The 26,647-nt window shown below is 34.3% G+C and overlaps 3 protein-coding genes across 5 annotated transcripts in view; all 3 read right to left on the reverse strand.

The window, feature by feature from the left end:
- Positions 1-1,626: 1,626 nt before the first annotated feature.
- On the reverse strand, positions 1,627-7,808 carry LOC132151491 (stathmin-3-like). Its single transcript, XM_059559616.1, has 5 exons — positions 7,584-7,808; positions 5,389-5,484; positions 5,115-5,293; positions 3,031-3,222; positions 1,627-2,513 (listed from the first exon to the last, which is right to left on the reverse strand). Exons 1-5 carry the CDS (start codon positions 7,600-7,602, stop codon positions 2,454-2,456), a joined length of 546 nt encoding a protein of 181 aa, XP_059415599.1. The 5' UTR covers positions 7,603-7,808; the 3' UTR covers positions 1,627-2,453.
- Positions 7,809-9,091: 1,283 nt separating this feature from the next.
- arfrp1 (ADP-ribosylation factor related protein 1) lies at positions 9,092-13,100 on the reverse strand. Its single transcript, XM_059559614.1, has 7 exons — positions 12,747-13,100; positions 12,307-12,394; positions 11,498-11,580; positions 11,295-11,376; positions 10,431-10,501; positions 10,222-10,322; positions 9,092-9,437 (listed from the first exon to the last, which is right to left on the reverse strand). Exons 1-7 carry the CDS (start codon positions 12,837-12,839, stop codon positions 9,350-9,352), a joined length of 606 nt encoding a protein of 201 aa, XP_059415597.1. The 5' UTR covers positions 12,840-13,100; the 3' UTR covers positions 9,092-9,349.
- Positions 13,101-19,566: 6,466 nt separating this feature from the next.
- LOC132151485 (potassium voltage-gated channel subfamily KQT member 2-like) overlaps positions 19,567-26,647 on the reverse strand; it is a 41,588-nt gene continuing 34,507 nt past the window's right edge. For 2 of the 3 annotated variants that reach the window (XM_059559602.1, XM_059559601.1), the window contains 4 exons: positions 26,427-26,535; positions 25,076-25,207; positions 21,789-21,912; positions 19,567-20,794 (listed from right to left, as the gene is read on the reverse strand). In XM_059559602.1, coding sequence (XP_059415585.1) covers positions 20,084-20,794; positions 21,789-21,912; positions 25,076-25,207; positions 26,427-26,535 — 1,076 coding nt within the window. In that variant the 3' untranslated portion in view covers positions 19,567-20,083. Of the gene's footprint in view, positions 20,795-21,788; positions 21,913-23,540; positions 23,637-25,075; positions 25,208-26,426; positions 26,536-26,647 lie in introns of all 3 variants that reach the window. The other variant, XM_059559603.1, reaches the window with a different exon arrangement.

Genomic DNA, 26,647 nt, shown 5'->3' on the forward strand with positions numbered 1-26,647 from the left:
GTGTGCTTGTACAGAACAGTGCAAACACAGTTTCACCTTTCAGTTTCAATACTGATGAAATCTACAGGAAACAGACAGAGCTGCTACAAACAAAACCACACACACAAAAAAACAACAACCCTTAATGTTCCTGTTAGAATTTTTTGAATATAAACACCAATTTCAGCAAACATCAGTTTACCCTTTTATGTTTTTGCTATCATTCAGACAAGATTGGAAATGAATATGCTAGCATGCACCATGCATTTTTTAGCCATGACTGAACAAATTAGTCTTGTTTTCCCCAATGCACAGGCTTAAAATGTTCCTGAAATATTTCAGAATGTGTCTTTACTACTGATACACAGAATGTGCTTTATCCTGAATTTAAACATTTTCTTTTAACAAGAGAGTAACAATTTTTTTAGGGAAAACAAAACAGATGCACACTAAAGGAACAGCATTGTTATGTGGTGATCATCAGTTTAATTTGGAACATTGTTCCAAAGCTGGAGTCGTTCAAAATGATACTCTGTAACACACAACTATGAACGGCGTAAGATGTAGCTGATGTGGCCATATTTTCTACTCTGAGCATCGCTTACAAAAACAAACAGCTTATCGCACATGACCGAAGATGCCTGAGGTGATTATAGACTGGAATGGTATACAAATTATTAAACAATCAGGTGAATGAAACTGCTTCACCTTGATGACTGATGTTTTGCATATTTGAAACATAAATATTTATTTTACCACCTAACCACTCCCATTCAGTGCCATTTTGGTAAAGTTATGTAAAGTTTGGACAAACAAAACTGGTTTACGTCATGGCTGTATATCCTGTTGTCCCTTATTTTTCTGCCTCTGACTTAAGGACTCAGGAATGTCATAATTGTGTGTAGTTTTAAATGTTTTCAGATCCACCTACCTACAACAACACAGATGACACACACACACACACACACAAGCAGGAGTATGTGAGCAAGCAAAACAGCTTCAGTTCCATTTGTCTGCAATTTTCTATCACACTCTGGTCAAAGTTTGTCATGACACGTACACAAACACACCCTCATTTTACTCATTGCTTTAATGACTCATTTGGCAGTACTTGATTGCATACGAGTCTTATCAACAGCAATAAAAGTCCTAATGATTTAGAAACCATTCAGAAACTACTGCGCCAGTAACTTCCATATTCAATACCTGATCAGAAACCAAAAAAACTTGCAAGAGACAGAAACTTCACATTCCCTCAGGAACCACTAAACTGCTATAGAGGGTGATAAATAACAATCAAGTAATCCTGATGTGTTGCCACCATAAATAATCCATTGGATGCCTTCTGAGATTCCCTCGATTAGAAAAATGACAGACACCTTCTTATGAACTTGTTATGCTTTAATTTTATTTTAAATGGTTTTCAGAAATCAGTTAGCAGCATATAGCTTAGACGTTTCTCTTTCAGGTCACTGAAAAACAAACCAACGAATCAGAGACAGTGACCCTTGAAATGCACCAATGTGAATGAATCATACCCTATAAAGTGCAGTGTAAATGTTGACACAGTCATGTTTTTTACTTTTGTGAGATTCTGCTCTGCTAAAAAATCAGCCTACACCAGACTAAATGACCCCATCGTGCCATTGCTGGTTACACATTAAGATATGCTTTGACAGTATCATGATGGTTTTAGTTAGCTTACTGGTTTGGCTGGTTTATAAGCAACAACAACCCTCTTAATCAGCTTGTGTCAATGACATATCATTAATGCCAATCTGAAAACAAGTCTTTAAGCTGGTCTAAGTTGTAGGTTTTTTGTCAGCTGGCAGATAAACTTCATGGTCAAAAGTATGTGGACACCTCTTTGCAATAAATGTGTTTGGCTAGTCAAATAATTACAGATCTCAACGGTACTCTATACGGTGACATTCTGGAGATTGTTCAACAGCTTTGGGTGACGCTTTTCTGCCAAGTAGGGCATGTTTCTTCCTGGATCAACCTCAGCCAATCAGATTCTAAGGAATAAGAAGTAACTTGAACAACATTTTTATCAACTTTCCTCTGATTTTAGCCATGAAAAAGTAAAGGTTGAGTTTAGGGAAAGTGATAAGACTTCTTGTTCTACGATCAACAGAAGATGTTGATTTGGGGACATCGCACAAGTCAAGGTCCATCAAGAAAGGTCAAAGATTTTCACAGGCCTACACAAAGTCCAGACCTATATACCTTTGGAATGAACTAGGACACCGAACTAGACTTTAAGAAGAACAAACTGCACATTAATGCCCATGCGTCTCAAATTAAACAATCAACAAGCACGTATGGCTGTGGTGTTAGGATGTTCACATACTTTTGTCCATGTAATTGTTTGTGGGATACTGTTATATGCTCTTATTGATAAGGTAAACTGATAAGGTGAGTTTGATTCTCCAAATGGACATCTCACAGCTCTGGCGTCAAAGAGAGTGTCCTTAGCCAGAGAGGTCAGTGTGAAGTTCCTTATTCTTACGGACTTCTGCAGCGTGAAGCTCCTAACAAAGAAAAGAGAGACAGAATATTACACATCCAATAAATAAGAACTGTTCTGTAGCCACCAGGAAGGAGAAACAATTAGTTCTCTATTTTACTGACAGTAAAGTACAGCTGTAAGCTTGTTACTTCAGAAAAACAACATGCAATAGAAACTGTGTTAAAAACAACTGTGTTTCCATTGCGCAAACAGTCACAAAAGCCAAAGTCATTGGTTCAATTCAAAGGTAATGCATGAACTGATAGCATTGAATGCAATATAGGTTGTTTTTCAAAGGTGTCAGACAAATGCATAATGTAAAATGCATTTAATTTGCCATGGATTTTGGCAAACTGCTTCACAACACAATTTCAAGGAGGCTTTTTGAACGGGATGTTGGAGGCTGAGGATGACGATGACGGAGCATCTACACTCATATTTCCTATGGAATAATACACTGATGAATCATTCACAGTAGAACCAGGAACTTGTATTTCACGTTCCTTCATGAAAAGACAGACATGACCAGACAGACTCACCTTCTCTCTCAGACGCTGCTTGAGAACACCGAGCTGGGCCATGCGATTCTTTTGGATCAGCTCCATTTTGTGGTGGAGTTTCTCCTCGGTCATCTTGCTGTAGTTGTTGTTGACCTCCTGGGCCTTGGTGAGCACCTCCTTCTCACGCTCCCGTTTATCCACCAACTGCTTCAGCACCTGCTTCTCCTGAGACTACAGAAAGAAGTGCAGAAAGGTGATGACAATTTTAATGTGAGACAGTGATGACATTTTTTTTGACATTCAATAACTGCAGAGGAGAGATGCCAGAAAGTGGGAAAAAGACATGAAAACAGCAATGGACATTTAAAAAGAGGACTCAATTTTGTATTGTAAATTGCAAAATTTGCTTCTGGGTCCATGCCCCATAGATTTCACTTGAGAATACAATCTCCACAGCCATTTATGAACACTCTCCATGCTCACAGGATCTCAGACACTAGTACAGGTATATGTTAGAAATTCCTGTATCATGACTACTAATTCAAGCACTCTGGTTTTGCTCAAAGTAGCTATTATCCCACATAGATCTTTGATATGAATATTTTTGGGAAATTCATTAAATATCGCCAGCTAAAAATTAACTAGTACTCTGAGTAGTTTTTGAGAAGAGTACTTTGTACTTTCACTTAAGTACTGTTTTGGCACCAGTACTTTTACTTGTAATTGAGTATTATTTCAGCAATTTATCAGTACTTAAGTAAAAAATTTTTAGTACTCTTTCCACCTCTGGGAATAACCATTTTATAAAAGCAATAAACCCAGTGAAGCCATGGTTTACAGTGAATTTATAACAGTTATAAATTCACTGTAAACCATGGCTTCTTGGGGCTCTATTTTTTTTATAGTGTTAAGGTACTTGCACAGGGAGTCAGAAATTTTCACACATTAAAAAATAAATGTAATCTCACGGTGTGTCAATCACGTTTACACACTACCTCTGAAACTTTCGTCTGTCATAAAACATTCTGAACGGGTCAAATTTTCAGCATTTTTTGCATCCATATCAAGTGTTTTGACAATTCAGAGCCACCTTACAAGCGAACGCCAAAATCCAGAATGGCGTCTGACAAGTTGATCCGGTATGCCTCCCTGTGTTTTCACCCTGACTGCTTGAAGACTAAATTTTGTATTGTTTTGCTAATTTTTTCCGCAACAGATTCATACAAGGTTTCTGTGCATGAAAAATTTCTAGAATGGCAAATATGAACATATACAAGCACCTTTAAGATTCTGAGTAACCCATGTGCTCTTTTGCTTTTCATGAACGTTTTTCAATAGATGAATGCATCTGCTCAATAATTAAAATGTTATTCTAGTCAGCTGCATGTGTTGCTCAAGAAACATCCTGTGGACTAACTCTACCAGATCCTCCAACCAATACGCTCGTATAGGTCGTTTGTCCAAATCCCTGAAATACAACCCATCAGAGCGTATCCTACAATTGTGCCCCTATCGGCAAAAGGTCGTTTTCATATTAATGTTTTGTACTCTTTTATTTGCACTCTGGTTTGTGTTTCGTGTAGCCCAGTTGGTAGATTATTGCGTTATACCTTGATATGTAATCATGCTATCATGGGTTTGATCACAGGGAATGGACGTGCATGAAAATGTATATGCTCATAATTTAGCATGATTTCTGTGAGGGTTAGGTTTAGGGGTTGGGTTAGGTGTGGTCATTCGAACGAATAAGCAACCTAGTAAAATATGTAGGAAATACTGTGAGATCGGTGTAAAACGCCCGCACATTGCATTTAAATAAACGTGCGTTTTGATTGGTAATGACGTTATACGTCAATTCATGACGACAGACGCAAAGCGATACAGTCATTATTTTTACGCCCGCTAGAGGGTGCTTAACTTTAAAACGTAAATATAGGTCATAATAAGGTGCTTGCACAAACAACCTATATGGTCGTTTTTTGTTGGAGGACAGGCTCCTACCAGAACAAGATGGAACTGTCCAAAAAGCATGGGAAAGCCAATACCTTTTACAAGTTTATTAACAGTGCTTTTTATCAAGAGATTAAATAATAAAGTGATATTTAATGGCATCATCATCTTACCTTCCGTCTCTCCTCGGCGGCCTCCAGCCTCCTCTGTAGTTCCCCCAGGGAAGGCTCCTTCTTCTGGGGAGGCAGTGCAAGAGTCTGGGCTCTCTCTGGAGACGGCTCAGTTGGACTCTTCAGGATGACCTCAAATGCCTGACCAGAAGCTCGCTTATCCAGCGACTTCACCTCCATATCTGAAGGAATGTTGATGAGGACAATGAATGTGATGCATAGACTTTCTCATAGTAAGGCCTTCAATCATTGGCCGTCTGGCTGTTGATGTTCCTACCTACAAACTGACCAAAGGTGTTGGGAAGAGGCTGGGAATACAAACAAGAGCAGAGGAGAGACAACACTGACATCTCTCTAAGCTTCTCAGAGTAGGCTGCAAAAGAAAGAGAAATTATATGAATACGGTAAATATGACAACAAATCAGTGATGCAAATGCATGTGGTGAACTTACCAGAACTTTAGATGCAAAGCAAAAGTATAGACACCTTTGGTCTACAACATGCTATGCTTTTATACACCCGTTATTACCTAGCATAACTAGTTACAGAATGTTTATATATTTTATATTGTTTCTCAAGTACATGTATCTTGCTTTAAGAATCTTTTACACATCTCCACTGAAAACAAGAATATAATGAGGACGATTGTCACTTTTTTTCTTTTGTAAAATGATTTTAAGAGTAATGGAGATTGGTTGCAAGTTTTGCTAATACAGCTTATCTTTACTTGGTTTCATAAAACCTGCAGGAACCCTGAAAAAAATTTAGTATATGTTTTGAAATGTCTACTGATAACATGACTAAAATAATTGCATTTATAATGGTAAGTGTGCTGTTATTGGTAAATAGGAAGGGAGATTCTGTATTAAGGCAATATCTTACTGAATCAGATGTACAGTCATGACCAAAAGTTTTGGCAGTGACGTGAATTTTGTGTTTTGTAAAGTTTACTGCTTCAGTATTTGTAGATTATTTGTCCACGTTTCTATGGGACACTGAAAAACAATGATAAGCATGTCATATGTTTTAAAGGCTTTTATCGGCAAAAAATATACATATAATGAGTCAGTATTTCCAGTGTTGATCCTTGTTCTTCATAACCTCTGCAATTCGCTCTAGCATGCTGGATATTAGCTTCTGGGCCAAATCCTGACTGGTGGCGAGTTGATCACAATATGTGTGCTTCTGCTTGTCCACTCGCCTTTTGAGGACTGACCACAGGTTCTTTTTGGGTTTGAGATCTGGGGAGTTGACTGGCCACGGATCCAAAATTTCATCTTGATCTTTGAGCCACTTCTTTATCACTCTTGCTTTGTGACATGGTGCTCCATCATGCTGGTTAATGCACGGATCATCACCAAATTTCACATGCTGCAATTTTTCGCTGCAGTCAAACCTCTCTCCTTGAAGTTCTTGATGATATTTCAATTTTTTGGCCAATGATGCTTTAAGCAATTATTTAAAATGCATCTGATCACTCAGCACATTCATCTAGAAACAATGTGAATGAACACCACAACAGCTTAAGCAGCAAACTTTGCAAAACACAAAATTTGTCACTCCCAAAACTTTTTGCCACAACTGTAGAGGTGTTTCCCTAAACTGACCTTTATTGCTTCATGCATTGCAGTCGGATTCATGCATTATTGATCCGATTACTGAACCATGTAAGCAAAACCGTGAGTTTATGTGAATGTGAACTCTGTGTCATGATGATCACACAATGCACCTCAATAAAAAACATGGTATGAGGAAACAGAAATTGCAAATGCATGCATGCAAAAGGCACTGCAGTTAACATTAGTTTTTACTAAAGTAGCTAATGGTGCATTTTCATCAGAGCACGTTCATTTATCACCCATGAGCTCAAAGTAGCGGTGACTTTGCAAGAACTCTAAGCTTTGTCTGCTGGACATTTGATCAAACCACACAATATAATGTGCATAATTTACTCCTGTTATTTCTGTATGATCTACAGCTAATTCAGACCAACACAAAGCAAACTAATAGCACCAGTGTTGCAGAGCTGTTCCAATCTTTGGCTCCTCAAGATTCGTTTTAAGGTCTTATCAAAGTCAACATGAGACTATGTAGATGACTGATTCCCAAAATATCCTGCCTGTATGTGTTAAAATTTGATCCACACTTCACATCTTCAATATTGCGCCACATTTTGCAGCACCGCTACCCTCCAAATGCACCTGTGTTTTTATAGCGCAGCATCTGCAGTGTTCAGCATCAGCGCACAATAACAGTGTTCAAACAGAAACAGCCTTTATTAAATGGATCGCTTCATTAATGATCTCATCTCTTAGAATAGTGTGTGCATGGTTGACAAAGGACATATTCACCAGTGCTAATGTTACGTTAAAAGAAGTGATTCAGCAGTGGGTCATGCAATCTCTCGCAATGCAGGAATCTCCCCATTCTCTCAGTGTCCTTCCTACAGAGAGAGATTATTTCGGGTCTTACCTGAAACTGTGCTGTCCATAGTGCTGTCGGAGGACGGATGGATGCTGAGCGGAATGAGGCGCTGAAGGAGTGACGCAGTGGTCTGTATTATCAGAGGAATGATGGATGGAATGTGGAGTGAGAGAGAAAGGGAGGGAGGAGGAGGTGGAGAGGACGAGAGAAATCGAGAAATGGCACTGCTGATAAATCAGCAATTTTGTCAGATCAAGATATAAATTGAGAAAAAAAGATTAAAACAATGATATTGTGCCATTGTCTTGGAAACAAGCTAGTTTTACTGCTTGCATACACCTTCGAAAATAATATAAAAATAATCAAGTCATGTGGGATGAAAAAAGTTCTTGCTGCATCTGTTTGCTTGTTTTGACATTTCGTTGCATTTTGTATGTGCATTGTATAATTTTTGGGTTGCTGTATCTGGTAAATGCTTCTAGATATTGTTGTCTGTTTAAAATTTGTATTCTATATCTTTGGTCCGGTTAATGAGGTTTTGAAGAAATTAATAATACATCGTTGACAAGACTAAAGATGCATTGGGTTCAGCTGCACAACATTTATTTATTTTCCAATCAGCTATTGGTGACACTTGCAATCCTGATATATTTTTTATGCCTTTTCACATTCTGCTATGCAATTGCTTACTAGTCTAAATTAGTCTAATAAGTCTTTAATGTAAAAAAAAAAAACTAACAAAAAAAATTAAGTCTTATTGATGTTTTTAACTGGAAAAAACCTTTTTTATAACAAAAAAAAAAAAACTTAAAAAAAAAAAAAAAAGGTTTAAGTCAGGAACATTTTTCATTCAAAAAAAAAAAAAATTTTTTTTTTTTTTTTATATTTGCAATGGAGTGAAAAAAGTTAATTCAAGATAAATTTTCTAAATGAAGTCTTACAATTTTGCTTAAAAGAAAAAAAAATTCAGTAAAAATATTTAAAGCAAGAAAAAAAAAGTTTTTTTGTTGCATTGGAACGCAGCACTGATATTCTAGTTCTGTTCCAGATCCACAGATGCACTATAACACAAGTCTTCATACACAATTCATGCCTCTTCTGAAGACTTGCGTGCAAAGAGCGTCTGGACTGAGTCTGCTGTCCTCAAATAACAGCACAAGGAACCGTCTGATTCAATCATTCTCAAACACTCAATGTTAAGACTTTGTGTTCGAGATCTGAACAACAGAAAACACTAAATATGAGCTACAGTACTAGTGACGTCTGCCTTAAACACAAACTGGGAATGTCTGGTGGTTTGGGTTTGGGGTGATTCACCACTGCCTTCATGCAAAATGCATTCAGCTTAGACAAAAGTCAATCAATAAAAGGCAGTCCTGACTAAACAAGACATTTCCTGGATTTTGTAAGGGTTGGGGAACCATCTGTCGTGCTGATTAAACCCAGACACAAACACTTTCATTTCCATCTCTGCTGTTTATTATAGAATTGGTTAGTAATCAGAAGTTAGGTTTCGATTTGTTGGGTCTTAAAAACAATGACTCTTGAGGAATGTCTTTATAAATGACCGATTTAATCTGAAGGCATGGTTTTAAAGAAGGTTTTAGAAGACAACCTAAAAACTCTTCAGAAAACAAAACTAGTGTCAGTTTAGAATAGAAATATCTACAGCATCACAACATAGATATCAAACTCGGAGTATCACCCAAAAATATCATAACTTACATGTGGCATGATAACTGCATGCACTCTCTAAACTCTCAAACACACACACACACACACACACACACACGCACACACACACACACAGCGCTCTATGTGATGTCCTTCTGTCTGGGAGGACGGTGAATGTTTCGGATCACGCATTTGACCATCCATTCAATGCCGTCATTCACACCCTGCCTGAAAAACAAAACCGTACAGAAAACATCAAAACATTTACAGGTAATACAGTAAAAATCAAGTTCAAAATAATCAAGGATAAGTTCTATTTAATTATTTTCATTTAGCTTTAAACAACAAAATATACACTACCAGCCAAAGGTTTGTAAAGTCTTTTCTGCTGACCAAGGAAGCATTTATTTGATCAGAAATACAGTAAAAATGCTGAAATATTATTACAATCCAAAATAACTCTTTTCTATGTGAATATATATTATAATGTAATTGATAAAATGCATCAAAGCTGTATTTTCAGCATCGTTACTCCAGTCTTCAGTGTTTTACGATCTTCAGAAATCAGAATAATATAATATATTTTAACATCAGAAAACAGTTCATAACACTTTACTAAAGCCTTTATATATAATGCATTATAAAATTGGTTTAATGCATTAATTAGACCTTTTCATAAACCTTATAATGCATCGTATGATCTCATGAATAATTGAAACCACAGTTAAAATGCATTAAAACACATGACAAACCTTTTGTTTAAATGCTTTTGCAATGCATTTAAAATTTGGTTACATATATTAATGAAAAGAAAAAAAACAGACTAAATAAAGTGTTAGAAAATAATCTATAGAAATCACCAACTCTGTGACTGACCTTGCGATGCACACAGTTTTTGTGCATTTCTCAAAACTACAATATATATACATTAGATTTTTTTTCTCTGGAGTGCTTGAACACAGCAGTGCTTCCACTTCCTCACAACACTGAATAATAAATGAGGCAGACGTACCCTGATAAAGCACTGCAGGGCTGCACCAGACAGTCTCTTTTACCGATTTTGGGAGCACAGTCGCTGAAAGCCGTCTTGATGTCGGGCACAGACAGACAATTCTGACGAACAGAAGACAGAGTGGAAATAAAGGAGCACAGCACCACCTACAGACCACCTTTTAGGTGAAGGACTGATGATAAGCGCACAGATGGTTTTTGGGTTCATACCTCCACATCCTGTTTGTTCGCCAGCACAAGAAGAGGAACTCCTTCCAAAACCTCACTGCTGATCATCTTCTCTGTAGGACGGAAACATCCCGTCATTAGACACGGATTCAGGAAGAGATCATCTGACTAGGCCTGTCACGATCACATTTAGTTTCTGACTTCAGGGTTTCTCAAGGTTCAAATTTAAGACCAAGTACAGAAAAGGTAAAGAATCCATCGAAGGGATTCAACATGTGCGTTAAATGTAAATGTCTAGTGATCATACAAATGATCAGCTCTTCGGAGTATGAAAATACAGCAGATCTCAATAACGTCTGAATTAACTGGAGCAGACAAACCAACTTAGTTCAAAGAGAATTTAAAGATATTTGTTCTTGTTTCAACTATAAACTCACTTAGTTTTGTTCAGTTTCATAGGTTTAGATGTTTGTATCATAAAACAAGACCATCATTGTATTTTATTTATTTTTTTGCAATGCATGCAATATTTAATGCCACGACTTTATGAAAGACTTTATTTTGGCTCTGATTTAAGCCCTTCATTTGTGGAAAGGTGAATTAAGTGAATTCATTTTTAAACTACTTTAATGTTGTGAAAATGTAAAATAATCATATAATTAATTATTTCGAATATAATATAATGCAGTCTGATTAAACAAGCATGCATTTTATATGAAGAAACAACCTTTGACTATTTTTGTGCTCAATTTATATTTCTTTATTGAAGCTAATCATCTCATTTACTTTACTGAGTAAAACAGGTTTTGCATGGGAGCAGATAATTAAATGCTCATCAGAATACCATGGAACAAATTCTGCTGCTTGTGCAGGTTTGAACTGATCCCTCGTTGCAGTAAAACTCACCGAAAGCGTTCTTCGATTCTCCCAGTCGCTCCTCATCGGTGGAGTCGATGACATAGATGACACCATGAGATTCTGCATAGTACTGAAACAGGTAAAACACGATGAATAACACGTTAAGGATATTCAATGCATTCACAAGGCAAAACTAACAAGCTCTCCAGATGCAATGACAGCAGCAGGATCAGATTTATGATGTGTGTCACCTTATCCCACAAAGACTGCAGCTCTTCTTGTCCTCCAAGATCCCAAAACATCAGACGAGCTTTTCCCACATCAATGGTGCCGACTGAAACAGAAACAAGATGAATTCATTAACCCTCTGCTGGTGTTCAGTCATTTTTTTTTTTTTTTTTTATAAAAATTACTACTTCATCAGAATGGTACGAAACTCCATGACTTTTATGGCAGTCTCTATGTGACCACAAAAAAAAAAGAGGAAAAAAATTGTTGTTTACGGTCAAAATTTATTTTTTTGTGTGTAGATCTACAAATCATTCACGATGCAGAAAAACAGTGCACAGCAATGAAGGGATTAAACTCTAAAAATATAAAGATAGAAACCTTTAAATGCAAAAACCTTTAATGCAAAAAATCTAAACCTTTCCAAAAAGTCGTCTTTGATAATGTCTAAATATATACCCAAATCCACAACATAATAAAAATAAGTAATTATGTCTAAAAACAACTAAAAGCCTTTTTATATAGAGCTGTATAGGAATCTAGTAGAATTGCATTGTTTTTTTTTGTTTTTTTACACCCATTAATCTGCCTCCAAAAATTTATTTTAAAAGCATCGTCTCTCCTTATCAAGAAATACTGCCATAATGGAAACGGTAATATAAAAATATCCAAAATGTGTATTATATTCAATTAGAAAAAAATTGATCATAATTATTTTATACATATTAATTAGTACCTTGAAATTCTCTCAAAATACAAAAATAATAAATAAAAAATATTATTGAACAAAAATATATTACTGAAAATAAGAAAAGTTTACAGCATTACTCACTGTTGAGGCCGACTGTAGTCGTGATCTTCGAAAGGTTCATGCCCTTGTAGTTTTTGCTGAATTTTGTTTTTGTTTGTTCCAGAAACGTCTAAAATGTTCAATAAAAAAGCAGGTCAAGTGAGCAGTCAACATAAAAACCTCTAGACATCATATTTAGTGTGGATCTAAAGGAGCTGCCTACAATCAGAAAAAGACGCAAAACCTAGTGTGCTAACGGTCCCTAACTAGTGAGCATTTTAGTCTAAAATAGAGCAGCCTACCTAGAAAGCACCTTTCTAGGCAGGATTATTGTTTCTCATAAACCCAAAAATGTTACTAAATCAGATTTTTATATATGAAACTAAATCAGTTTTCTGAAAAATTTTAACAACAATTTATCTACTAACGTAACTAGCATATTATTACTGAAGGAGGCGTTAACTGTTCATTACTTGTCTTACCGTTTTTCCTGCATTGTCCAGACCGAGGATCAGGACGCAATACTCGTCCTTTTGAAACATATATTTGTAGAGACCCGATAATAAAGTGTACATCGTCAATAAAAGACTATCGACCAGCTCACATCACAAACACAACACTGTATACAGTTAGCTTAGCTTAGCTTCAGCGCTCACTCGACAGCGTCAGCGGTCATGAGCTCCAGAGAAGATCACGATACAAAACACGTTAGTTTATAAAAACACAGCTGGGAGAGTCAGTCAGTCAGATGCTGTTCACGGTTGGATGGCTCATTAAATCCATGTTGGCAGCGGTCAGTGATAAACACTTCCTGGAAGTTGTTGGCGATTTTTGATGCATTGTGGGAAATGTAGTTCGACGGCAAAGATCCTGGAAGTTGTTGACGATTTTTGGTGCATTGTGGGAAATGAAGTTCGGAGGCAAAGATGGAAAGATCACTTTAAATATAATATAGGAATCTCTCTCTCTCTTTATGTGTATATATATATATATATATATAGTGAATTTTATTCTGTTGTGGTATGCAGTTTTACTACTACAAAAAAAAAAAAACACTAACATAGGCTATTAATGTGTGAGGACCACCGATCTATATAGACTTTTGTTTCTTTGAATAAAAATAAAATGTTTTGTTTGATAGTGTGAATTTTACAATGTTTTAATTTGCTTATTAAATACAAGAAATATTAATACATTTTCTAAAAAGTTAGAGACATTTAATTTACTGTGTTAAAATCTAATATATTAGTCTACTGTGTGATGACGTTTGTTTCTTTAAATAATAATTAAAAGACCTAATTTTTTTTTTTTAAAGATGTATATGTACCTTTAGAGGAATGTCAAACACAATGCACAATTACCAGCATCAGATGACATTTAAAATATATTAACAACAAAAGAACAAAAGGAAGAAAACTGCATCAGCAACTGAACTATTTAAAATTTTAGAGAATATTATCTTTAATTTAATTCTTTAATATTTCCATATCATAAGCATCATGATATTCATTAGCTCCAGATCTGTGGGTTTTGTGGGGGGTTTATTTTTTATGATGAGGATGATCATCAGATCATTTCAGTCCATCATTGATGGAGGTAGAAGCCTGATTACACCCAGAATGCACACTAATATAAACATCCACATGAAGAGCCGATCGTGATCAAGGCCACATACTTCCATTTTTCCCTCATCTGAAATAAAACAAATGTAGGAATTAAAAATGGCAAACATATATATATATATAAACAGTTGACATAAAATTAGGATAATGTCCATGTTTGCCATTTTTAATTCCTACATTTGTTTTATTTCAGATATATATATATATATATATATATATATATATATATATATATATATATATATATATATATATATATATATATATGTAGATGTAATTATATAAATGTCACACTTTCATTAAATTGATTATTCAATTCATTAAACATTTTTGTGCAAGTATGTTTCGCATTTTAGATCAACATTTAGCTAAAATGAATATTATGTGTTTGTCTGTGTCGCTATTTTATTTACATTTATTTTTGTCATGCAATAATCCAAAATGTATTATTAAAACAATAATTAAAACATGGCTATGTTTTATGAATATGTCATCCTTTTATGTTTTTTTATTTATTTATTTTTTTTTTTTTTAACATATTTGAAATATAATAACCCTTTAGGGGAATTCTGAGCACCATGGTAAGACTGTTTGTTTTGTAAAATAATACAAAAATAGATACATTTTATCATTCTTAAAATAATAATAATAATAAAGCCTTAAATAATTTTTAGAACAATACATTTTTATTTTTGCATTTAACTCTAAATATACTGTGATTAATCAATTGTGGAAATATGGTATATGAAATCTATTCAATTGTGCTGTCTTATCTAAGAAAACACAACTTAGCTTTGATTATTTACAAATTGTAGGTCATTTCTGATTACAAATTATAAAATTAGAATTGTAGTTACAGTAGTAACATAATCTGGATTACACATTTTCGGTAATGTAGTGTGATTACTTTTAGATTACTTTGGACCTAACTCATTTATCACATAGAATTAAAATGAATTTTTATGTACCATATTGATAAAAAATTAAAAATTATTTAACAGCATTATGAAATGCATTAAACATTACACCTGGGTTTCCCAAACTGTAAGAAAGGAAATTCTAAAAGAAAGATAGAAAGAAAGAAAGAACGAACGAACGAAAGAAATAAGATAAAAAGAATCCTGTGCCATTGTGTGAATAGTATTTAATGATGTAATCCATAAAAAAGTTACTGTAATTTGATTTTACGCATTATAAATGTAGTGTAATCTAATTACAAGTACTTTATTTTGTAATCTGATTACATTTAATCAGTAACTAGCCAGCACTGCTTTTAATCTCCGAATAATATCTTCAACAGATAAAATACCAACCAGTTAAACTACAAAGCCTATATTCTGTTAGTATGGAATATAATGATTTGTATTGTGAAAAGCACTACATAAACACATCTGAATGTCTGAATCCCTTCATTAGTGATGAAAGATATCATTAGATGAACATGAATGACAGCAGCATCTGAACTTTCTGATATACAAAGTTTATTGTACATTTGCCCAAGAGCTCATGGATCTGAGTGACTACACGACGGATATGCTACATAATAATCAAAAGCTATATAGATATGGCATTCAGCGGTTTAAAACATGCCGGCAAGCGTTTACTTTTCTTGAGAAGAAAAATAAAAGACAACAGTGTTCAGCATTTGTGAAAAACAGCAGTCATGGATTTGATCCGAGACTGTCGAGTAAACGTAGGCGTGAAGATAAAATGACATTAGCTAAAGCTGTAAAACAACATTTCTGTCGATGTGAATCGCATAAGTGTCACACATAGACAAGAAGCTTAAGGCTTGTGGGATGTGTGACATGCACGGGCTGTGTAGTATCACAAACTTTCCTTGCACTGGATTCATTCGATTGTCTACAGAAGAGTATGGAAGACTGTTTCCACCTCAAAGGTAAATGTCACTTTTTATCTCACAGCTCTATGGTATCTCACAGATATGAGCTGAATTGCAAAAAAAGAAGAAGAAGAAACTAACCCAAATTGTAAGGAAGTCAGAATTCTGACTTCATATCTTGCAGTTCTAATAATTTTTCTCAGAATTATGTGGAAAAACATTAGAACTGTGAGATATAAACTTACAATACAATAAACAAAGAATTGTGACACAAAAAGTTGTAATAATATTTTGTATTGCCATGAAAGAAAAAACAACTGAAAGATATAAACTTAATGAATAAAATAACAAATTTAATGTTTTATATATTTTATCTTGTAATTCTGTGTTTATATCATAATTATGATTTTATATCTCATCATTTTAAGTTTGACCCACAATTCTGAGTTTATATCATGTAATTCTGACTTTCTCATAAATCTGAGCATATAGCTCACAATTCTGAGAAAAAAAAATTATAATTGCGAGATAAAGCTCTGAATTGCAAGATATAAGCGGAATATGAGATATCAACTCAGAATTGTTAGAAAACTCAGAAATACAATAAGATATGAACTCAGAATTGCATGGACGAACTCAAAATTATGAGATATAAAACAACCACATTACAAGATTTAATATATAAAACATTAAATTTAAACTTTATTTGTAACAATTACGAATTATGAGATATAAACAAAAAATTATTAGATATAAACTCAAAATTATGAGATAAAACTGAATTATGAGATAAAAATTCAGAATTGTGAGATATAAACTCAGAATTATGAGATATAAACTCAAACTCAGTGGAATGAGATATAAACTCAAAATTATGAGATAAAACTCTGAATTATGAGATAAAAATTCAGAATTATGAGATATAAACTCAGAATTTTTAGATATAAACTCAAAATTATGAGATAAAACTCTGAATTATGAGATAAAAATTCAGAATTGTGAGATATAAACTCAGAATTATGAGATATAAACTCAAACTCAGTGGAATGAGATATAAGCTCAAAATTATGAGATAAAAATTCTGAATTGTGAGAAAACTCAGAATTATGATTTAAACAAAATAAGATGTAAACTCAGAATTATGACCTATAAACTCAAACTCTCAAAAGAATTACTGTATGAGATATAAAATCAGAAATACAAGTAAAAAGGTAAGAATTGTGTAATAAAAAGTCACAAATATCTTTCTAATTTTGTATTTCGTGGTGGAAACAGGCTTCCATAGATGGTGAATAATGCAGTCAACCTGGTTTCTGAGAAGCGTCAAGCTAAGATTTCTTCCTCAAATATGCGTTTAACAATCAAAAAGCAAAACATTTGGTCTGTGAGGATCATATTGAGTACATTTTGGGAGTAAAAGCAAGACTAGCAGCTTTCTTGTTAAAAAGACCATGACTTTTGTGAGTTGTGTGTCTGAACAGTGAAAGCAAAACAACAGCATTTAGAAATACATTCACAAGCATTTCAGAACCAAACATTTTCACACAACAGGAATGAAACCGACAGCGTTATAAAAGATCCCAAAGGCAATGTAGCAAAATACAGTAGATTCTTTGGAAAACAAAGTGAAATCAAGCAAGGCAGCTGTGACGATATTCAACTCATACCACTGTTAAAGATTCACTGGGACTGAATGTGCAGAACTCAACCGTCCCTTACAAAAAAGTACTGTGGTGCTACCGTAGTATAGTTATGGCAGAGAATACCATATTCATGTAGCATGGTATATACATGGTAATACAGGTACTTCAAAGAATACCAGGGTATTTTCAGCCACATGACCGAACTGAACCAATGACTTACATCTATAGGTCTCTGTTAGTCTAAATGATGTTCAATGGTCATTTACCACAGTAATGTTTGTATGTTATATGAACTCAAGAAGTAATTCTGCTGCTTTTGCATGCAATTTGGGAAGACGGGGGCTAGTTGTCACAGGGCAAAAAGGGTTTGAGGCAAAAGTGCAAATACACTTGTCAGTTTGTAATTGTGTTTTTTTTTAAATTTAATATAATGTTACATATTTCAAACAAAGGTATTTCAAAACAAATCAGTCTCAGCAGGAGCTTCCCTTTTAACTATGGCATATACTGTGACAACATGCCCCACCATACACTGCAAAAAAAAACAAAAAAAAAACTTCACATTTAATTCTATTTTAATGTTATTATTTGTGACATTTACTAGCAATTTCTGAGTCAAAATGATAAAGTTTCAATGCTGAATTTTCCAGCAAATGCATGAACTGATACACATTGCATGCAATGTAAGTCTCTTTGGATAAAAGCATTTTCCAAATGCATGAAGGTAAATTAACTATTTTTCCTGAGCAATAGCAATTTGTAATCAAGACTTTCAGGATTTTGTTTGTAAAGAAATCAAACCAGCATAAAACATATTTACTTTGTGACAACTAGCCCCGGTCTCCCCCATACGTCCGACACAAGCAGCAGATGAAAATAATTAATCTTTTTTGAAGATGTGCAGTCTGCCTGTGTGAAGTGCTATCAAACAGATACAGATGATTTCTACGGGAAACATGCGTTAAATCCAGTCAACTGTCCGGTCTTGATTCAGACATTTTTGTTCAGTATGGTTTTAACCAATGAAACAAACAATAAAAAGCAACACGTTCATTTCTCGTGTGATCACAGTAAATTAGTGCATTCAAACTAGTATTTTCCCTGTTTCATGAGTGAGATTCAACAATATAATAACTAAACAGTTAGTTCACGTTCAACTTTATACTGTACTACATCTGGCCCTCATGTTTTCTGATGGTATCTATCAGAAAATGTGATGATTTTATATGTATGCTGAATGATTGAGAAGTTTACATTATGAAACGGACACTTTTGATGTTACAGAAAAAGTTTTAGGTATTGCTTCGGAAGGTTTAGTATCTTTTAGAAAAAAATCAATATTTGCAGAAAATAGGCTTTTATTTCAAGAAGCTGTTTAATTTACAGTATGAAATTAACTATTCCTAATAAATATTCCTTATTAATTGACATGCAAATTACTAATCCAGGGAGTATTAAAAATTGTAAACTTGAGAGACAGTGATATTTTATATTTCATATGTACTTGAAGGGAATTTCCTAACTGTGGTAATTAAATAAGGGAATATTGTGATCTACATTAAGTGACCTGGTTTAGAGATGTTTTAAAATTCACAAGCTGTCGTGAAGTACATTCACAAGCAAACATGGATGACATGGTACTACAGAGACATGATTTAAAGGGACAGTTCACTCTAAAATCTCAATTCTCTCATCATTTACTCGCCCTCATGTCATTTATCAGCAAATAACGACTTATGTATCAATGATTTCAGAAGCTCAGAAGACTTGCAATAGGTTGTGGTTTGAATCCCAAGGAATACAGGAACTTACACAACATGTGCTTGAATGTAGGGCTACACAATGTGTTTGAATCCTGCTGATCCGGATTTATTTGTGATATTTCCCTGCTGGTTATTTATCCCAAAATATGTTATTTTAATTTGGCATTTGTACTTATATATATTTTAAATATATGCATAATAAATGTTGTAAACAGTGAAGCTCAATTAAATATTCGTTTTGAAATTAAAAATGTATTTTATTTTTATCCTTCATAAACCAAAATATATTTAAGGGGAATAATATATGGAGGGCAAATATTAAATTTTTAAATGCGTAAAAAAAAAAAAATTATATATATATATATATATATTTTTTTTTTTTTTTTTTTTTTTACGTGAGAGCGCAATAAATCTGATGAAATGATAAAAAAAAAGATTTTTTTAATAAAGTGACAATCATTATTAATAACTGTATATTCTTTTGAGCAAAATATTGTGCAGCCCTACCTGAATGCATTATCGCTTTGGATAAAGGAATCTGCCAAATGAATAAATATACCTTTATGATATTTTTATGGTGCTTTTGGAGCTTGACAGATGCTAGACCTTTTCCTCAAAATATTGAGGGTGAGTAAATAACGACAGGATGTTGTTGGCGATATTTCTGAGTGAACGATCGCTTTAACCAGCTGACGATGTGATATCCATGAGATGGTTTTAACGACGCACCAATCTCCCAGTTGTCTCTCACGTTAAAAAATCCATCCTTCTCCCAACATGAGCTGATGGATAAACAAGCGCCCGGCTCCCATAAGCCATTGCATCTTCACTGCATCCACTCGTCCTTCCACTCGTGGAGCTGGAAGATGATGCGTTTTCTTAACCACGCAAATGCAGTCCAGTGCGTGTTTGGCTCCAGATGCTGGTTGAATCCCGGCTTCGTGAGGTTTACTTCGGGCCGGACCATCCTCTGTCTGCGTAAGCGGCGTCTCCGGTGGTGGAGTGTGGCGACGGAGCGCACAGATCGGAGTCCGTGTCCGACTCGCCCTCGGCGATGTACGGCCTGACTTTATTGCAGCGCGACACGCCGCTGAAGTAGGCGTTGTTTTGGAAGTCCAGGTTCTCTTTGGACTGCGAGATGCTGAAGCCGCTGAAGGAGCGCTCCAGTTCCTCGTGGTCCACCGAGGGGATGGATATGGACGTGTCGCTCTCGGCTCCGGCCTGCTGCTGGGAAAGAGCCAGCGGGCGTCCGTTTTCACCTCGTGATGTGTGATGCTGTCCAGCTCCGCGAGAGCCTGTGGACGAGCGCTCGTGGGCAGGAGGCGGCGGGATGCGCACTAGCGAGGGGTCACCTGTGGGTGACGTTCCTTGTGTGTGTTCGGGGCGGCTGTGAAGGTGCCAGGATGTGGAAGGAGGGCAGTGGTGGTTGATGCAGGTCGACGGCGGCGGGTCGAAGTTCTTCTGGTCTGCTGAGCTGTTGGAGCGGATGATTTTGGTGATGGAGCCACTCTTCTCCATGTGCTCCATCGGACTGTGGTACGGCGGCGCCGGGTCCGGCTCTTTAGAGGCGAAGTAAGCATCCGTCTCAGACTGTGGGATGCCCATGCGCTGGATGTAGATGTTGACCAGGAAATCCAGCTTCCTCTCCATTGACATCACCTTAAAAAAGAGCAAGACCTCATTATGGTTATGGGTGAATCACAAAGTGAACGTAAAAGTAGTCTTTGAACTAATGCACTACTCAGAAATGTACAAAACTTTTAGCAGCATTTTTTTTTTGTGCGTGCGAAAATGGATACAAATATTGCATTGATTATACCTGTAGAATATGCAAAGTTTGTCCAATTAAATCCTCGCTAGAATTATTATTTGTTGTAGTTCTTATTGATATTAGATCAAATAAAAAAATTATATTACAATTATTTTAGGACAAAGAAAATAAAGCAGCCTGTTGAAATTTCCAAAGGATATCCAAATAATATCAAAATATAAATAGTTTAATAAATAATTTTAGTAAAATAAATATTTTAGTTTTGATAAAAGTAATTCAATACATAAACATTTTAGCTATAATTAAAATATTCAATCAATACATAAAAAACACATTTGTTGTCATTAATTCGATATATAAAATAAATGTTTTATTTATGATTAAAAATATTCAATATAAAAAAAAACATTTTAATTATGATGAAAAGTGAATTTTAATATATAACTAACAACAAATTATTTCAATTTATAAAATAAACTTTTTACTTATTATTAATGATAAAAAATTTTTTTAGTTCTGATTTAAAACAGAATTCAATACATAAACATCATAGTTAAAAAAACATTTTGCAACTTTTAAGTACCATATTATTTTATAATCTAAATAATAAATGTTTTTGATGATGAAAAAGGTCATTTCTTTTGATATGAAATTAGAGTTGATTGATTTATTAAGAAACAGGAATAAATAATTTATTTTGGAAACTACCACCTAATAAGTAATCATCTCTAATAATACATATGCACATAAACAAATAAAAAAGTTATAGTAGATGAGCTTTTCTTAATATAAAGGTTTACTGAAAACAGAGTTGACCATAATTCATTAACAGACAGACGTCAGTGGATTTGATTTATTTCGTCTCTTAATGATGCGACTGACCTGTTTCTCCACTTTCCCGAGCCGTCCCATCATACTGGGATCTTCTGGCAGTTCTGCATCCGTGGATCCTTTCGGACGATCCTTGTCTGTGATTGAAGGACCTCGACCAACAATCTGATCCACTCTAACAATCAAAGACATCAAACATCTAGGATAAAAAACCTCACAACTCATCAAAGTAAAAAACACAACAACAACAACTCTGTTTTAGGAGGAAATATGTTAACCAGTGATTCATTAAACATGGATAAAACACAGAAACAGAAATACACTGCTCATACTTACCAAAATTTTAAATTAATATAATATATATGTGTATACAGTAAATATACATATTCAGTATAATACATTTAGCATAAATTATATTAAATGTATACATAAATATTTTAATATTTTGATTTAATTATTAGATAGATGGATAATTTGTTTGATACAAAAACACAATCAAATATCTATTTCTATTACATGTTAATTTATCACATTATTCGTTATAACTGATTTTAATTAAATATATATTATATAAATATATAAAAATATCAATTATTATATGACATATAATACATACATAATTGTTCATCTGTCACATCTATCACATTGTCTGATCTGTTACAATAATAACATTCATATCAGAGATGTATAAAGTCTTAGTTTAAAGAAATAATAAATCACGGTTTCTATGTTAAAGGGGTCATATCATGCAATGTCAATTTTTCTTTTCTCTTTGGAGCATTACAAGCTCTTGGTGCATTAAGAAGATCTGTAAAGTTGCAAAGACTAAAGTCTCAAATCCAAACAGATATTCTTTATAAAAGTTAAAACTTGTCCAGGCCCCTGAAACGCCTGATTAGAAACAATAATGTACAGTATGTGGAAAATAATGTGTTTTTTTAACCTTAAATAAACACAAACACATTGCATTACACCTGATACACAAAATAATGTTCTTTTTAGCAACGCCATATGACCCCTTTAAAGCACAAAGCAGTGTGGGAAATCACTGAATGCATGCCGAGTGAGGGATATGATAATGAGGGGGCGTGTCCACAGACAGACAGACAGAGATGATTGGACAGAAAGAGTCAGGCCCTCCAGACGGACGTTGGTCTGTTGATATCTGCCTCTTTGAAACAATGTGTCGATGTGAAATCACATTCTTAGTTGCACATTACAGTGTTGGCCGCACATTTGACACATTATCCTCCAAAGCTGATGCTAGCACTAGCAGGGGTGCGTCTGATCCGAGACACTCCGTCTAAATACGGCATCGGATGTGCTGCTTGGCTGCTTTAAATGTAGAAGAATCAAGCATGAAGAAAACATATTGTGCATCATGTGGCATGCCTGAAAAACGCCATGCCGTCATGCACACGCAAAAACAGCGATGCTAAATGAAAGGAAAGACCATCTCCATTTGCTGCTTCTTGCTGCCGCAACTCTTCATTTCCACACAGCGGTGCAGGCAAACTAGCTTAACCAGTTTTAGTTCAGCTACATGACTAGTAACTCACCGAAAGGCGATATTTGGTTTCCCTCGACTAAACAAGGTCATGTAGTGAATCAGGAGTTCATTATCAGAAGCCGCCCGGAGCGTTTAGGCTCGACGCAATAAAAGACTAGTTGGTTTAGTCGGTTTGTGGTAACTGATGATGACCCAAGCTCAGTTTCTACTAGCCATGTAGTCTGAAACAGAAGCAGGTTTCTTAGTTGTTTTCTGGAGCGAGAGAGATCTAACGCAGGCCCGGGATTCCTAACCTAGAAGACAACTGGGGCGACTCTTTGGTTCCTTTGGTTGAACACTTCTTTGGGCGAGGGGTGCTGGGACACGGAGGACCCAATATCATATCTAACCTGGCAAAGCAAATAGAGTAGAGGACAGCAGAATGCAGAATGACGAGACACGAGCGGCGCAAACACACACCAACAACAACAACAAACCCTCCAAATATATTCCAGACATACCATGGAGTTCATTACCATAAAAAGTGATGAAAGTATGCCAGAAATGTTTTCAAAATGTGAGCTTGTTTTAAAGTAGGAATATATTTACACGTAAAATCAATTTATTCAATGTATTCATTCAATGTATTCATTCATGGATTACTTGAAGTTCACTGTATGCACATTGAGAAGTGTTGTTTTTTAAAGTGCATTGGGTCAATGATGAGGTTTTTGGTTTTATATGGAATTAAAAAACTTTAATACTATTTTCAATATAACGTTAATTTAATGAGAAGTTCAATAAAGTTGCATAAGAATAAACAATAAAATATAATATATACTAATATTTTATATAATGATAATGTTGATTTCATAAGGCATCAGGCATCAAAGTTTCATTAAATGACATTTTTTTTTTAAAATAAATAATAAAATATATCATAAAATAAAATATATTTTGCAAATTATTAACATATTTGATCTTATAAACAGAATAAAAGATATATATTTTTTCGCTGTTTTAATGTAACCTTTAAATATTAAAATATTTTATTATATGATATTTTATACATTTATAATTCTATATACATTTTTTAAACTTATCTAATAAAATTAAATTAAATGTTTTCATCACATCTTGACAGTACAAATCTTAAACATATTAAAATGTAAACATTTTAACATAAATATTTTTACAAATACGAATTTCTGAATCAGGAATATCACGTTTTCTCCGATTTTATTTTAATAAAATATTAAATATTTTAAATAAATATTAGTTGTACAAATCGTAAAAATACATTTTCACATTTATGTTTCAAATTAGATTTTTTGTTTGTTTGTTTGTTTTACAAATACCTTACACCGTTTCATCTCTTCTGAATTATTTTCTTTGGGTTTTATGATTAGGAAATCAAGAAAACACTATTCTAGTCTAGCATTTGTGAAACTGACCAGCAATTTCGGAGTTAAAATGGTTTTAAACTCCAGGGAATGAATGGCCTTTTACATTAATTATGACTAAATAAATAGATCTCTCAATAATAAATAAGTGTCACATCATTATTGACCCACAAATGCTGCTCCGAACTGCTAAAGTATCATGATATTGTATCTCAATAAATATAAATGTGTGCATTTGAACACATAAAACTGCACATTATGCCACTGAAGACTGGGCATCATAGACATACACGATTCAGACAGACATGAACATCAAACCAGTGAGTTTCCTTTAGGAAACTGAGCCATGCATCACACAACACACACACCACTGTCGAGTGTGTATGAGTCAATCGCTGTGAAGAGTGTGTGAGGACAGAAAGAGAAGCAGCTGTGTCTGCTCTTGCCTGGACTGCAGATTTTTAATGCGCGCCAACATGTCCAGATGACCGGCCGAATACTGCTCGATAACATCCATCACATCATACGGACGCAGACTCTCTTTAAACTTTCGCTTGGACACCATGAACCTCATGATGCTGCAGGAGAAACAGTACACACACATGATCACGCTTAAAACACTTTACACAAACTTTAAAAGCTGAGAAGCTTTCGAGCACATGGTCAGGTCATATTTCTCCTCAAAAACTAAAGAAAGAAACAGAAAAAATATGTTTTGATTACCTACTTCTACTAAAACCATAACGAGTATGCCTTGAAAATACATTAATAAATCATTTTTAAACTCATTTTAATTTGGCTAGTTTGTTACTTGAAGTAAAGCCAAATAATAATGGGAAAAAATCTTAATTGTACTTATTTTATTTAATCTAGCTGCCAAGGCAACGCTTCTCATTTTCATTTAGTTTATTTAGTTAAAAAACTAAAACAGAACATTAATAAAAACTATATGGTTATATTAAACCATATTAAAAAAAATAAATAATAAAAATGGCAGACGCACACAACAAAATTGCTAAAACTTAAAAAAAGGGAAACTAATTCAAAGTGTTAATAAAAGTTATAACAGTAAAATAACACTGATTTTCTGGACCTAGTCTTATTTTAGTATAACAAAGATACACTATTACAGTTTTCACTAATATTTTGAATAACTTCTATTTTTAGATTTCCCTTTTTCATTTTCATTTGAATTAAAGTTTATTTAATTCAATTATTTAATAAAGTTTATTCATTTTGTTGTGATCTGCTTTTTATTATTTCTTAAGTCTATATAGTTTTTATCCATTTTTATTTCCGCTTTAGTTTTATATATTTTAGCTTATCAAGCTAAATTAAATAAAATGAGAAAAATTAAGATTAGTTAAAGTAATTAAAATAACAGTATTTTTATTTTATTTGAATAAAATCTTATTTTATTTTTAGAAGTAGTTTTAGTTAACTACAATAACCCTGGACCATTGGGATTTTTACTTTTCATAATTTGTACTTGCAATAAAATATAAATATATGCTTTTGTGAGATTAACTCAAAGACTGAGTCCCAGACACCAATATATATATATATATATATTTATCAGGCTTGATACTGACCAAAATATCTCATGCATAAGAGTCGCTGGCATGATCTGAGCGATGAAAGTGTGAATGTAACAAAGGATTCAAAAGACTGAATGTAACATGTTTTGTAACTTACATTCAGGAAGTTTATGTGGTAATATTATGTGATGCAGACTGCTGTAGTTTTATCAATAATATTACACGTCTGATGGATGCTGCCCGTCTCATCTTTGCTTACCACATGGCCCTGATGGTAACTTTTAGTCCCGGCGTTAAATCCTGAGGGACAAACTCACAATGGCAGCTCTTATTGTCATCAACAATGTCTTCTCCAGGAAGGCTGGCTTCTAAAAAACACAACACGGACAGCAGGACTCTGGAGTTAGTGCACAAAGCCCTTAAACCATCCCTAAACTAAACTTAACAGAGCCACAGCTATTGACTCAGTTAACCAGCTCA

This window comes from Carassius carassius, chromosome 10, assembly GCF_963082965.1.
Source record: "Carassius carassius chromosome 10, fCarCar2.1, whole genome shotgun sequence".
NCBI classification, from domain to species: Eukaryota; Metazoa; Chordata; class Actinopteri; order Cypriniformes; family Cyprinidae; genus Carassius; species Carassius carassius.

Coding starts and splice junctions, on each gene's coding strand:
- LOC132151491 (XM_059559616.1), bottom strand. Junction 5,294..5,388: donor CACCTTTGGTCAGTTTGTAG/GTAGGAACATCA, acceptor ACATTCCTTCAG/ATATGGAGGTGAAGTCGCTG. Junction 3,223..5,114: donor CCGCCGAGGAGAGACGGAAG/GTAAGATGATGA, acceptor TTCTTTCTGTAG/TCTCAGGAGAAGCAGGTGCT.
- arfrp1 (XM_059559614.1), bottom strand. CDS start 12,839: ATGTACACTTTATTATCGGGTCTCTACAAATATATGTTTCAAAAGGAC. Junction 11,377..11,497: donor TGCAGTCTTTGTGGGATAAG/GTGACACACATC, acceptor TACCTGTTTCAG/TACTATGCAGAATCTCATGG. Junction 9,438..10,221: donor CCCTGCAGTGCTTTATCAGG/GTACGTCTGCCT, acceptor TTTGTTTTTCAG/GCAGGGTGTGAATGACGGCA.